This window comes from Chrysemys picta, chromosome 2 (assembly GCF_011386835.1).
Source record: "Chrysemys picta bellii isolate R12L10 chromosome 2, ASM1138683v2, whole genome shotgun sequence".
NCBI classification, from domain to species: domain Eukaryota; kingdom Metazoa; phylum Chordata; order Testudines; family Emydidae; genus Chrysemys; species Chrysemys picta.
In genome coordinates this window covers 94,563,137-94,578,711 of record NC_088792.1, presented here as the reverse complement: position 1 = coordinate 94,578,711, position 15,575 = coordinate 94,563,137, and the positions used below count along the sequence as shown (strand labels likewise).

General features: G+C 40.9%; 1 protein-coding gene across 3 annotated transcripts in view; it reads right to left on the bottom strand.

The window, feature by feature from the left end:
- Nucleotides 1-231: 231 nt before the first annotated feature.
- The window catches only part of LOC101944619 (probable G-protein coupled receptor 141), a 38,429-nt gene continuing 23,085 nt past the window's right edge, over nt 232-15,575 (bottom strand). For 2 of the 3 annotated variants that reach the window (XR_010598403.1, XM_065583781.1), the window contains one exon: nt 232-4,019. Coding sequence is in view for 1 of the 3 variants with exons in the window: in XM_065583781.1 (XP_065439853.1) it covers nt 3,061-4,005 (945 nt within the window). In the remaining 2 variants the exon portion in view is untranslated. The remainder of the gene's footprint in view (nt 4,020-15,575) is intronic. The other variant, XR_010598402.1, reaches the window with a different exon arrangement.

Below are 15,575 nucleotides of genomic sequence, written 5' to 3'. Positions count from 1 at the left end.
TTTCACCAAAAGAGGTGTCGTGTTGGGCAGTGTAAATGTTTAGCAATCCTGTGACAGCAGTGAACAGGCTGAGAATTCCACTCTCAGGTAGCAATGTACCATCATTTTTCCCTACCCTTTTTGTGACTATGTTAGTTTCCACATCACTTATTGTTCAGTCAACTTAAAATGCATGAAGTGGTGTAATATCTGGTCAGCCACCCTGAACAGAACTATTGCTGGATGGCAGAATGGTGCTACAGCATTTATGCAATTTTTATTTAGTAAAAGATTGCATATTGTGAACATACATTGTGGAATTATACAGACTGCTAGAAGCATTTGGATTACATTAATTAATCCCACACTCTATTGAAATGTATTAGTTGGAGTAAAAAAATCAGATATACAAAAGCAAATCATTTCTTGTTCAGATCTCCTCGTTATTTCAGGATAATATGAACAATATCATTATATATTATACTTTAGAATAGAATTATTACGATGGTAGCTCTGGTCGTGACTATAGCTTAGGTTGTGTTCCAATTTCCATTTAAAGCAGGAATACCCCCCTCTGCTAAATAACTGAAATATTGTTATTTTTCACTAAATTAGGGTCAATTGCTCTCCATAGACTAAATTTTCATAATTATCTTCTTGATTCATTACTTAGTTTTTTTATACATAAACTCTTTAAAAACGCACCTATTTTGAAATTTAGGCTTGGCTGTCAGGCCAAATGATCTAAAAAAATTACAAAACATATTGTTCAAATTTGGCCTAGTAACTAAGGCTTGCTTACAACACAGGCACATTTCTTCTAACAAGTCAGAATTCCTTTTCAAGTTATTTCCAATATTTGTCATAACTATTTTTTATTTTGTGATACTGAATGCCAACAATTAACATACCCTGGAAATGAAAAGATTTTGACTCAACCACACCCCTTTGGGTGAAGCTCTGGAACTGCAACAGAAGGAGAGAAACCAGTAACTACAGCGAGTGGTGTGGGTGTATTCTTAGAAGAATTACTTAATCTACATATAACTTTTCACAATATATGAACGCTCTATTTACTTCAAGTGTCAACATTTTACTGTATGTATTTATTGTATGTAACTCTATCTGTTCTGAGAATACAATTTTACAAAATTTTAATATAAAGCAATTTTAATTTAATTTATGCATATTTGTAGGAAAGACTTGAATGAAAAGATGTGCTTGTGAGCCAAACCACCACATTTATTATTGTTATTCTAAAACAATTATATAGTGTTGTTAAGGTATAAGTTGCTCTACAGACCCTATCCCAAGTATATTCTGCACACCAAAGATGACAGAGAAAAAAAAATACAAACACAAATTCATTTTCACCTTCTCTCCCTGGTGTTATAGCCTGTGTTGATGGTTCCAACGCTTATTGTTGCACATGAGAATTACTCATTCTCTCTCAGTTCAGGATACTATAACCTGGTCAGACCTACAGAGCAATAAGGAGGGAGTTCTAAGCATGAGGGAAGAAGGCTCAGAGAGGCGAAGGGTAGACATCAACACAAGGGATATTAAGGAGAGCAGCAGTACACTTTGTGTATAGACAAGAGACAGTGAAGCAAAAGGAAATGAAAGGTGAGATATATGAAAGGGTGAGGTTGTGCGGTCTTGAGGTGAGAACGTGGGCAGAGCCATGAAAAAGAATTAATCAGATAATTTATCCAGCTAATGCCACCAAATTTGCCAAATGATTCACATATTATTCAACTGACTCTAGATGGAAAGTTTGAACTTGATGCAGAAGGCAAAAAGAAATGGAAATAGAAATTAACCATCCACTATTTTGAGCTACAGCCATCAATGATATATGTTCTCTATTGGAACACGTACAATACAGTAGATCTGTGTAAGCTTTAGAATCTTCCACAAAGTGATTTTTTTACATTTTTTCCTTAGCTTGATAATGGGTAATTCTCGGTTTTAAAAAATCCCGACTACTCACCATGCATCTATAGCTGTGAAATATAACTGGCTGCTCAATCACACCACACATGCTAGCCTCATCCCATTCCAGCCAGTGTTTCTATCTTTTTTACTTGCCTGGATCACAAAATTCTGTAGGACTAATTTTATCCCAGGGACATGCTGAGAGGCCAGACTATGGCCTTCAAAACTGGGAAAAAGTATCATAGAAAAGGAAATTATTGTTACCTTGGAGACTAAAATAAATGACCTGGAGAAACAACACAACTGCTGTCTGAATAATATTCTAAGTTAAATTATCTGTAGTGTTAACTAAATGAGCTCTTGAAAAAATTGGACAATTCTGTGAAGAAAGAGAATAAACACTGGCTTTTGATTTGAACTGCCAATGCTGAATATAGTGCCCAGTGATATGTAATTATTTATGGAGACATTTTTACAGCACACGAAAGAGATAAATCAGACCTTTCCCTCCCACAATAAAGCCATTTTCAAAAGAGTGAGTTCAGTGGGAAAAGAATTAAGAGATACATTTACTGCTTGCTTTTTAGAAGTTGTATCACTCGATCAATTGAACTAGAAAGCCACATTGCAGTGTAAGCCCAAAATTCCTCAACGAAGACCTGTAGAACCACTACGTTCTATCACAGATTGTTGTTAATAAATAACATATAAACAGTACACATACCGTATACAGATCTAGGAACTTCAAACGTCTCTATATTTTATTACATAAGCCACTATTCATTGACTTTGTGTTTTATTTTTCTCTCTCCACATTCTTTACAAATCATCTTGGGCTATTGCTTCTTTTCTCTCTGTGGCATGGGATTGGAACCTTTGTCTCCCTTGTGACACAGCACAGTTACCACCAGTCTGCTAGGCTGGCACTGTCAACACTGGTAAGTATTTCACCTAATCAAAGAATCGATGTTATTTTGCTGGTACTGTGTTTAAGGCATATAAAATAAATAGATACACATAATTTATAATGCTTTTTGATTTGTCTCCATAAATTATCATTTTTAAAAAATACAGACAAAGCCATATGTTTTCCTCCCACCTAAACATTGTAGTGTGGAAGATGGTCTCTAAAAATGAACAAACCTAACAGCACGCAAGCTTGTCTCGAAGCATAATAATCTTTTGCTTAAAGAAACGGTTTCCGCTTATAACAAATGACAGCAAATCAAGACAGCTGATGGCAGTTATACTCAAACAGATATTATTGTACATTACTAATTGTTCTTCTTTCATGTGCCGTATGTAATAGAGCCTAAAGAGGTGATATGGGAGGAAACAAATGATTATCACAGATATGAACATCAAGCTTTTAATCTGGGCCCAGAATTCTTGATGTGACCAGACAGAGCCTGGAAACTTTTTCACCACCTTTAGAATGATGAAGACTTGCAAGCCCAAGAGGACACATGTGATGGTGGCTACAATGGCAATTAAGAGATAGTTCAGTGTTTTCACACTCTTCTTCTCGAGTTCTTGTTGGAATGTAAAACATGTGTTAGCTTCATACGGCCTAGACGTCCCATACTGAGCAATGACCAAGGGCAGCACAATCACAATGGCTGCTATCCACACTGTAGCACTAGCAGCCACAGCGTGTAGCTTCCTGTAGAACTCCAGCTTGTCCTTCCATTGAAAGAAAATGAGCCACCGGATAATGAGCGTGATTATGTAGAATAGAAAAGTGAGGTACATATGGATGTGCATCATAGCACTCGCTGCTTTACAAAAGTCCTTCCCAAAAATCCACTGCTGATTGATATAATAATAAAGCCGAAACGGCACAGTCAGGAGAAGCAGGCTGTGCAACACCACGAGGTTGACAATCGCCGCCGTGGTCACTGACAGAGTGTTCATTTTAACCAGCAAAAATGACATTGCGATGGCTCCAATTGTACCTCCAATAAATGCTACTGTATATATAGTAATCAATATGTAACGTTCAATGTCAGAATTAAAGTTACTGGACTGAGTTGTAGTAACAGATGCATTCAGAGAGGTTGTAGTCGCTCCAGGCATGGTACTGTACATCTCTCTTTTGGACTCTATAAAAGAAGACATCAATGTCATTAAAGATTAAAGTGAGATTTAAAACTGAGAGCTAACTGAGTCTTCAACCTGGTTCTGGCTCCAGGGCATATACTGTATATGATCCTAGAAATGCTTGGATTGTTTCATTTCTGATATCAGTTACTGCAAATGATTTCCCCCACTGCTGAAATGTGCTCGGTTAGGAAATGCAGGTCAGAGTTCCTACTAGTTAGGAAAGAATGGCTGCAAAAGCTGAATTTAAAGACGGAAAAAAACCAAGCATATACGTACGTTAGAGGAAGAAGCTGATCAAGTTATGAAAATGTTACCAGCCATGTACTTAAAAACAGTTACTAATTAATATTTCAAAACAAAGGTAGGCAAAAAAGATCTGCTGCTTGGCCAAATTATTTGAGTATGATCCTTATGGGGAATGATGGCCGAGGAAGGAGTACTGCAAAAAGGGATCGGGGGGTCATAGTGGACCACAAGCTAAATATGAGTCAACAGTGTAACACTGTTGCAAAAAAGCGAGTATCATTCTGGGATGTATTTGCAGGAGTGCTGTAAGCAAGACACGAGAAGTAATTCTTTCGTTCTACTCTGCGCTGATTAGGCCTCAACTGGAGTATTGTGACCAGTTCTGGTGCCACATTTCAGGAAAAAAGGTGGACAAATTGGAGAAAGTCCAGAGAAGAGCAATAAAAATGATTAAAGGTCTAGAAAACATGACCTATGAGAGAAGATTGAAAAAACTGGGTTTGTTTAGTCTAGAAAAGAGAAGACTGAGAGGGGACATAACAGTTTTCACATACATAAAAGATTGTTACAAGGAGGAGGGAGAAAAATTGTTCTTCTTAACCTCTGAGGATAGGACAATAAGCAATGGACTTAAATTGCAGCAAGGGAGGTTTAAATTGGACATTCAGAAAAACTTCTTAACTGTCAGGGTGGTTAAGCACTGGAATAAATTGCCTAGGGAGGTTGTGGAATCTCCATCACTGGAAATTTTTAAAAGCAGGTTAGACAAATCCCTGGCAGGGATTGTCTAGATAATACTTAATCCTGCCATGAGTGCAGAGGACTGGACTAGATGACCTCTCAAGGTCCCTTCCAGTCCTTTGATTCTGTGATTCTTATCAGCCCTTTGTGTTAACAGCTCAGATCATTATTACAGAGGATCTACTGGGTGATCATAAAGAAGACACAAGTCATTGTTAGAATCCTGCTATTTATTCATTAGAATTAAGTGTGCTGGGAGAGAAGCTGAGCCCTGATTAGGGGGCGGGGCTTCTCTGACTAGGGGTCCTAAAAAGGTAGCTAGCCAGGCAGGCAGCTGCAGCGGCACAGGACCCAGCAAACAGCTGTAAACAGGGGATTTTGAGTGGGAGTTTGCAAGGGGAGTTTGGGGGGAAGACCAAGAGGCAGGCAGAGGAACAGACAGGCTAGTGAAGGGAGTGTGTGGTGGTCTGGCAGTGTTTTGGTGCTTGTTGGGGGTTTGTTTTGCGGTTGGTGGTGGTGTTTTGGTTTGATTTGTGTTTCCCGGACTAACAGGACTTAGGTGGGAAGGCTATGACAGACACAGAGGCAGCAGTGGTAGTGACCCAAGCAGTGGAAGACACAATGAAGATGACTGGATGTGGAAACTGCAGTATGTACATGATCCTGGAGGGGGTACCTGAAAAGAGTTTCGTCTGCATGAAGTGCCACCTGATAGAGCTGATGGAAGAAAAGATCTGAGGATTGGAGATGCAGGTGGAAACTCTGATTGAGTTTAGAAGGAGGTTCAAGCAGATGATGGAGCAAAGACATGACAAGTCTGAAGGGAAAAGCTCAGACTTGCAAATGGAAGCAGGACCAAATAACTCTGAGGGGAGACTGCTGGGTGAGGACAGTGGAAGCATATGGCTAAGAGAACCAGGCAGAGGAAAAGACGGGCTAGTGAAGGAGAAATAGGACTCAGGAACAGGTTTGCGCAGTTGGAAAATTAAGAAGGGGCACAGCAGGTGGTCGCTGACAGTGAGAGGGCAAGGAAGAAGAGAAGAGCAGCTAGTCCTATAGGAAGAAGGGAAAAGTCAATGGAGATAACAGCATCAAATATGAGCCTCAGGAGGATACATGATGGGTTATAGAGGATTGCAAGGGAGAACAGGAATCGAGAGGACTTGCAGCCAGAGGGAACAGGGGATAGACTGGAGACTCGCACCATCACCAGGAAAAGGCAGGTCTACGTGATTGGGGACTTCTTACTGAGAAGAATAGACAGGCCTGTAAACAGAGCTGACCTAGAGAACAGAAGGGTGTGCTGTCTGCCGGGTGCTAAGATATGGGACCCGGACCTGAGACTGAAGAGGATCCTAATGGGAGAGGGAAAGAATCCGCTGATTGTCCTTCATGTGGGAACAAATGATATGGCTAGATTCTCGCTGGAATGTTTCAAGGGATACTATGCCAGACTGGGGAAGACACTTAAGGAAATCGAGGCTCAGGTGATCTTCAGTGGGATTCTGCCTGTTCCTAGAGAAGGGCAACAAAGGTGTGACAAGATTATGATGATCAACAGATGGCTCAGGCAGTGGTGCTATAAGGAGGGCTTTGGGATGTATGGCCACTGGGAGGCATTCATGGACAGAGGACTGTTCTCTCGGGATGGAATTCACCTGAGTAGGGAGGGAAATAGACTTCTAGGATGGAGGCTGGCATAACTGATTAAGAGAGCTTTAAACTAGGAACTGGGGGGAGATGTCCAGGTAATCTCCACCCCAGATTTTAACATTGAGAGGGAAGAAAACGAAGTAAGAAAGGATACAGCCGTGGGTAGGAGAATGGACATAAGGAGGAAGGGTAGTGTAGATACCAGTCTAATAGGTAATACTGGAGGTAGAATGTCTGGGCCTAATTGGGTAAAGTATGTGAGCAAAGCCAAACATCAAAAATTAATATGTTTGTACACTAATGCGAGGAGTCTAGGTAACAAAATGGAGGAACTAGAGTTACTGGTGCAGGAAGTGAAACCAGATATTATAGGGATGACAGAAACATTGTGGAATAGTAGTCATGACTGGAGTACAGGTATTGAGGGGAATGTGCTGCTTAGGAAAGACCGAAATAAAGGCAAAGGTGGTGGAGTAGCATTGTATATCAATGATGAGGTAGACTGTAAAGAAATAAGAAGGGATGGAATGGATAACACAGAGTCTGTCTGGGCAAAAATCACGTTGGGGAAGAAAGCTACTAGAGCCTCCCCTGGGATAGTGCTTGGGGTGTGCTATAGACCACCAGGATCTGATTTGGATATGGATAGAGACCTCTTTAATGTTTTTAATGAAGTAAATAGTAATGGGAATTGTGTGATCATGGGAGACTTTAACTTCCCAGATATAGACTGGAGGAAAAGTGCTAGTAATAATAACAGGGCTCAGATTTTCCTGGATGTGATAGCTGATGGATTCCTTCACCAACTAGTTGCTGAACCAACAAGAGGAGATGCCATTTTAGATTTGGTTTTGGTGAATAGTGAGGACCTCGTAGAAGAAATGGTTGTAGGGGACAATGGTTCGAGCGATCATGAGCTAATTCAGTTTAAACTAAATGGAAGGATAACTGTGACTAGGGTTTTTGATTTCAAAAGGACTAACTTTAAAAAATTAAGTAAATTAGTTAGGGACGTGGATTGGACTGAAGAACTTGTGGATCTAAAGGTGGAGGAGGCCTGGAATTACTTCAAGTCAAAGTTGCAGAACCTATCAGAAGTCTGCATCCCAAGAAAGGGGAAACAATTCATAGGTAGGAATTGTAGACCAAGCTGGATGAGCAAGCACCTCAGAGAGGTGATTAAGAAAAAGCAGAAAGCCTACAAGGAGTGGAAGATGGGAGTGATCAGCAAGGAAAGCTACCTTATTGAGGTCAGAACATGTAGGGATAAAGTGAGAAAGGCCAAAAGCCATGTAGAGTTGGACCTTGCAAAGGGAATTAAAATCAATAGTAAAAGGTTCTATAGCCATATAAAGAAGAAGAAAACAAAGAAAGAAGTGGGACTGCTAAACACTGAGGATGGAGTGGAGGTTAAGGATAATCTAGGCATGGCCCAATATCTAAACAAATACTTTGCCTCAGTCTTTAATGAGGCTAATGAGGAGCTTAGGGATAATGGTAGGATGACAAATGGGAATGAGGATATGGAGGTAGATATTACCACATCCAAGGTAGAAGCCAAACTCGAACAGCTTAATGGGACTAAATAGGGGAGGGCCCAGATAATCTTCATCCAAGAATATTAAAGGAACTGGCACATGAAATTGAAAGCCCATTAACAAGAATTTTTAATGAATCTGTAAACTCAGGGATTGTACCATATGACTAGAGAATTGCTAATAGAGTTCCTATTTTTAAGAAAGGAAAAAAAAGTGATCCGGGTAACTACAGGCCTGTTAGTTTGACATCTGTAGTATGCAAGGTCTTGGAAAAATTTTTGAAGGAGTAAGTAGTTAAGGACATTGAGGTCAATGGTAATTGGGACAAAATACAACATGGTTTTACAAAAGGTAGATCGTGCCAAACCAACCTGATCTCCTTCTTTGAGAAGGTAACAGATTTTTTTAGACAAAGGAAACACAGTGGATCTAATTTACCTCAATTTCAGTAAGTCATTTGATACGGTTCCACATGTGGAATTATTAGCTAAATTGGAAAAGATGGGGATCAATATGAAAATTGAAAGGTGGATAAGGAACTGGTTAAAGGGGAGACTACAATGGATCATACTGAAAGGTGAACTGTCAGGCTGGAAGGAGGTTACTAGTGGAGTTCCTCAGGGATCAGTTTTGAGACCAATCTTATTTAATCTTTTTATTACTGACTTTGGCACAAAAAGTGGGAATGTGCTAATAAAGTTTGCGGATGACACAAAGCTGGGAGTTATTGCCAATACAGAGAAGGACCAGGATATCATGCAGGAAGATCTGGATGACGTTGTAAACTGGAGTAATAGTAATAGGATGAAATTTAATAGTGAAAAGTGCAAGATCATGCATTTAAGGATTAATAATAAGAATTTTGGTTATAAGCTGGGGATACATCAGTTGGAAGTAACAGAGGAGGAGAAGGACCTCAGAGTATTGGTTGATCACAGGATAACTATGAGCCGCCAATGTGATAGGACCATGAAAAAAGCTAATGCGGTCGGATGCATCAGGCGAGGTATTTCCAGTAGAGATAAGGAGGTGTTAGTACCGTTATACAAGACACTGGTGAGATCTCATCTGGAATACTCTGTGCAGTTCTGGTCTCCCATGTTTAAGAAGGGTGATTTCAAACTGGAACAGGTACAGAGAAGGAGTACTAGGATGATCCGAGGAATGGAAAACCTGTCTTATGAAAGGAGACTGAAAGAACTTGGCTTGTTTAGCCTAACCCAAAAGAAGGCTGAGGGGAGATATGATTACTCTCTTTAAATATATCAGAGGGATAAATACCAGGGAGGAAGAGGAATTATTTAAGCTCAGTACCAGTGTGGACACCAGAACAAATGGATATAAACTGGCCATCAGGAAGTTTAGACTTGAAATTAGATGAAGGTTTCTAACCATCACAGAGGAGTGAAGTTCTAGAACAGCCTTCCAAGGGGAACAGTGGGGGCAAAAGACATATCTGACTTCAAGACTAAGTTTGATAAGTTTATGGAGGGGATGATATGATGGGATAGCCTAATTTTGGCAATGAATTGATCTTTGACTATTAGCGGTAAATATGCCCAATGGCCTATGATGGGATGTTAGATGGGGTGGGATCTGAGTTACTACAGAGAATTCTTTCCTGGATGCCTGGCTAGTGAGTTTTGCCCATATGCTCAGGGTTTAGCTGATCTCCATATTTGGGGTCAGGAAGGAATTTTCCTCCAGGGCAGATTGGCAGAGGCCTGAGGGGTTTTCGCCTTCCTCTGCAGAGTGGGGCATGGGTCACTTGCTGGAGGGTTCTCTGCACCTTGAAATCTGTAAAACATGATTTGAGGATTTCAATAGCTCAGACATAGGTTAGGGTAGGGTTACCATTCGTCTGGATTCTGCCGGACATGTCCGGCTTTTTTGAGTTAAAAATAGCGTCCGGGGGGAATTTGTAAATGTCCGGATTTCCCCACCATGCAGAGCGCGCGCGCTGACAGGGCAGCCGGCCACGGGGCTCTGGCAGCCAGAACCCCTCCTCCACTTCCCCCTCCTCTTCCCTGCAACTTGAGATCACTCCCCTCCTCTCTCTCCCTCCCTGCATTCGCACATCGCCGGCTGGCCGTTCACCTCGGGCCTCCGGCAGTCTGGAGCTCCTCCCCTTGCTCCTGCTCCCCCTCCCCTGCTGCCCAGCGCGCCGCTCCGCAGCACTCTGTTCTGAGCGGCACGGTAAGGGGGCCGGGGATCGGAGAAGGGGCAGGGAGATTCTGGAGGGGGCAGTTAAGAGACAAGAGCAGGGTTGGATGGGTCGGGCATTTGGGGGGGCTGTCTGGGGGTTGGGGGTGTAAGGTTTTGGGCAGTCAGGGGACAGGTAGGGGGTAGGTAGGGTCCTAGGGGGCAGTTAGGATGCGGGGAGGGTCTCAGGAGGGGGCAGTCAGGGGACAAGGAGCAGGGAGGCTTAGGTAGGGGGTGGAGTCCTGGGGGGCAGTTAGGGGCAGGGGTCCCAGGAGGGGGCAGTCAGGGGACAAGGAGTGGGGGGGAGGGTTGGGAGTTCTGAGAGGGGCGGCAAATGGGAGGGAGTGGAAGGGGCGGGGGCGGGGCTCCGGTGGGGCTCCTCCCGTCCTCTTTTTTGATTGTTGAAATATGGTAGCCCTAGGTTAGGGGTTTGATACAGGAGTGGGTGGGTGAGATTCTGTGGCCTGCGTTGTGCAGGAGGTTAGACTAGATGATCATAATGGTCCCTTCTGACCTTAAAGTCTATGATTCTGCATAAATATTCTATTTAAGAACCAGATTCTACAGTTAATCACATGCTGCTCCATTGAAGTCACAAATGTTAAATGTGACTGAGAGCAGAGGTTTGCTCAGGGATCTGTACATAATGAATTATATATAATGTGTGTTATAGATATTAACTATTTAATATAAATAATATTTCTTCCCAGGTGCTAAAAGAGAGGGTAAGTATCATTCTGATGCTCTAAAAGGCTTGTATTTACCACATGATATGTTGTATTTTCACATAAGGCCAAATTCAGAAGTACTCAGAAGCACCCTTGAAAGGACCAAAAGCAAAGTGAAAATTGTAGTTCTGCTGCATAGATGGGGACATTTTTGCTGTCCTGGGGGACTATTAACACATGCAGCAGAAGACAGAGCCATGGCAGGACTCTGCAGCTCACTGGAAAGACGAGATCTTGACATGTTGGAAGGTGACATGTAGGATGAGCAGACCACAGGACCGCAAGACCACATACTGTTGGAGCAAGCAGGTAGATTGGATCCAGCATTCCTTCGCATACTTGACAGTAGCTGGATATGGTATGTGTGCCCTGAATTGTGTCTCGGTCTGGGTTCACCCCTGCCAGCTTCCTCCTGGGTCCTTGTGGGCGAAGCACTTTTATTTGAATTTGACTCATGGATCTTACAATGTAAAACCTGACCTGGTTTTCTTTTTACACCAAAGCAGTGTTAGCTTTGCAGTATGATAAGTAGTTCCTCTATCTATTGTATCACTGATCTTTTAGGTGATTTCCATTTTAAGGAATACAAATTTTGACCGTCAACAGACTATTTAACAGTTTCCTCATTTGTGGAAAAGAGGAAATACCTTTGATATTTTTAACAGCAGGTTTCAGTTGCAAGGGGACATTAACAATGTGATATTTCTCAGTGACCTCATTTTTTAATAAAGATTTTAGCTATTAACACATTTTTAGCATGCCTATCATCGTAGTATCTGAGCTCTCTTTATACAATGGCCACTATTTGAAAAGTCAACACTTACTTTAACTGTTACCTCAACATATCCAAAGGACCAATTATTTCACTATATCTAGTATCAGCAATAACCATGGGACCTTAGCTATTGTAGAGGAATTGCTCGTAAATATTGACTCTCTAATGGTTGACTCTGTATTTTAGAGGTTAAAATTATATTTGTAGTTCAAAATGAAGTTCTCTCAACATTTTTTCCAGTAAATTACGAACAAGTAAAATGTGTTGCAAAAGGGATTTTTCTCTCGAAGGAACTACAATTTACAACATATTTCGACTATTGCACTGGAAAGGAAAAAGAGTACACATTCCTTCCTATTCTAACTGTTGCCGCTTCTATAACATTGCGTTTTAGCTTTAAAATGTTCATACCGGAAGGGATTAGCAATAGCTGTTTGTATGTCCGTTTTTTAAGTTGTCAAACTGTAATTAGAAAACATGTGACTATAATGTTGCATTATCAGACAGTCTCAAGTTGGAATGTGTATTTACAGTTTTAAAGCACTACTATATTACAGGCAACTGCTGCAAATCTGGGTTGCTATGACAGACATATGATTATCTGCATCATTAACAGTAGTTCTGTGGTTGGAGTTGGATGACCCCTGGTGGTTGCTTCTCAAGTTCAAACAATGAAACCTTCTCAGAATTCACATAGAAGAAACAAAGTAGAAACATTATGGAGAATCTACACACCATCCTTGCTATGATTCTGCAGGAAGGCTCATCTGCATTGTGTGTAAAAAGCATTCACCAACAGTGATGTTAAAGCACACAACATCAATTTATCTGCCCACCACTGTTACATCCATCCAGTTGAAACCTATTTATGTTTAGAATACATAACATAGCATGACACAGCATAATATGCTTCACAGAGAAAATTGCTACCTTCTCAGAAGACGCAGTTTCCTACTGTGCAGACACCTGAAGAGCCGAAAACACTGACCAGAATTGCAAGTGCCAGGTCTTACAGACATAACTTTTAGCAGGAGACACATTGAATGAGAACATGAAGTCTTATGTATTGACAGGTAAACACTTTATGACATTAGTCCACGATCTTGGAATCTGTGTGGAGCCCAAGAGATAGACTGTATACGAGGGTCAAAGGGCAGACAAATAACTGCCACAGGCTGAGAAACAGCAGAGGAAACCACTCTGTGGCCACTAATGCAGCCTCAGGGTTGCACTAGCTTCTGAGAGAGATGACTCTCTCCTATGTGGTTTCCCCACTCAGATTATGTAGTTGCAGATCTACTGGCTCAGTCCCACCTCCAAAAGACTCCTCCACACTATGGATTCGCTGCAGGATTGTGTTTTGTTGCTGCACAGGGTTGCTTCATTCTGGCCCTCACCTCTGTGTTGCAGAATTACACCAGCTTGCTATGCCCATGAAAATGGAGGGGGATTGGATTGACCTTGTAATATATATATTCAGGGCTCTTCAGGGAGGGCCTTGTGTCTCCTTCCTTTCCTAGCTCCCTCCCACCCAGGCTACATCATGGTCAGTGGTATTACATGAGATCTGAAGCAAATCTTGAATCCTTCTCTACACTAAATGTCTTGTCTTTTGGCTAAACTTTTGGGAGACAGGGGTTTTGAAGAACAGTAGCACAAGGGCACACAACCACCTCATTTGGCATCATATAGAAGCCAAAGAAGCATCTGTTGATGATGGGGGCTTTCAGGAAATCATCAAAACATCTTTCAGCAGAGGGGGTAGCAGATTGTGCTAGGCAGAAGTCCAGAAACTAGAGAGTCTTTCATAATAGTGATTGACAAAAGGCTTTTTGTGATAAATTTGAGTATTGATGTTTCATAAATTCATAGATTACCTTATTATTATATATTATTAATATGACACAGGCCATAGGACTTCCCTGAATTCATTCCTGTTTGAACTACAACATATGTTTTAGAAAAACATCCAATCTTGATTTAAAATTTCCAGTGACAGAGAATCCCATACAACCCTTGGTAAATTGTTCCAGTGGTTAATTACCCCCACTGTTAAAAAATTAGCACCTTATTTCTAGTCTGAGTTTGTCTAGTTTGAATTTCTAGCCACTGGATCTTATTATACCTTTGTCTATTAGACTGAAGAGCCGATTATTATCAAATTTCTGTTCCCCATGTAGGTACTTATAGACTGCGATCAAGTTGCCCCTTAACCTTCCCCTTGTTAGACTCAAGGAGCTCAATCTATTGAGCATATCACTATACGGCATGTTTTCCAACCCTTTAATCACTCTCGTGGCCCTCTGAAATTCTCCAATTTATCAACATTCTTCTTGAAATATAACCACCAGAACTGGACATAATATTTAGTACCGGTTGCACCAGCGCCAAATACAGAAGCAATATAACTAGGGCTGTCGATTAAACGCAGTTAACTCACATGATTAACTCAAAAAAGTAATCATGATTAATCACAGTTTTAATTAGACAATTAAACAATAGAATATCAATTGAAATTTATTAAATCTTTTTGGATGTTTTTCTACATTTTCAAATATATTGATTTCAATTACAACACAGAATACAAAGTGTACAGTGCTCGCTTTATATTATTATTTTATTACAAATATTTGCACTGTAAAAATGATAAACAAAAGAAACAGTATTTTTCAATTCACCTCATACAAGTACTGTAGTGCAATCTTTTTACCATGAAATTGCAATTTACAAATGTAGATTTTTTTTATTACATAACTGCACTCAAAAAGAAAACAATGTAAAACTTAAGAGCCTACAAGTCCACTCAGTCCTACTTCTTGTTCAGATAATTGCTCACATTGTTTACATTTACAGGAGATAATGCTGCCTACGTCTTATGGACAGTGTCACCTGAAAGTGAGAACAGGCATTTGCATGGCACTGTTCTAGCCAGCATTGCAAGGTATTTACATGCCAGATATGGTAAACATTCATATGTACCTTCATTCTTCAGCCACCATTCCAGAGGACATGCTTCCATGCTGATGACGCTCGTTAAAAAAAATGCATTAATTAAATTTGAGATTGAACTCCCTGGAGGAGAATTGTATGTCTTCTGCTCTGTGTTTTACCAGCATTCCGCCATATATTTCATGTTATAGCAGTCTCAGATGATGACCTAGCACAGGTTGTTCAATTTAAGAACATTTTCACTGCAGATTTGACAAAACGCAAAGAAGGTACCAATGTGAGATTTCTAAAGATAGCTGCAGCACTTGACCCAAGGTTTAAGAGTCCGAAGTGCCTTCCAAAATCTGAGAGGGACGAGGTGTGGAACATGCTTTCAGAAATCTTGAAAGAGCAACACTCCAATGCGGAAACTACAGAACCCAAACCCCAAAAAAGCAAATCAATCTTCTGCTCTGCTTTAGAGCAAATCCGCTCTGCTTTAGAACATTATGGAGCAGAACCCATCATCAGCATGGAAGCATGTCCTCTGGAATGGTGGTTGAAGCATGAAGGGACATATGAATCTTTAGTGCACCTGGCACGTAACTATCTTGCAATGCTGGCTACAACAGTGCCACACAAATGGCTGTTCTCACTTTCAGGTGACATTGTAAAAAAGAAGCGGGCAGCACTAGCTCCTGCAAATCTAAACAAACTTGTTTGTCTGATCAATTGGCTGAACAA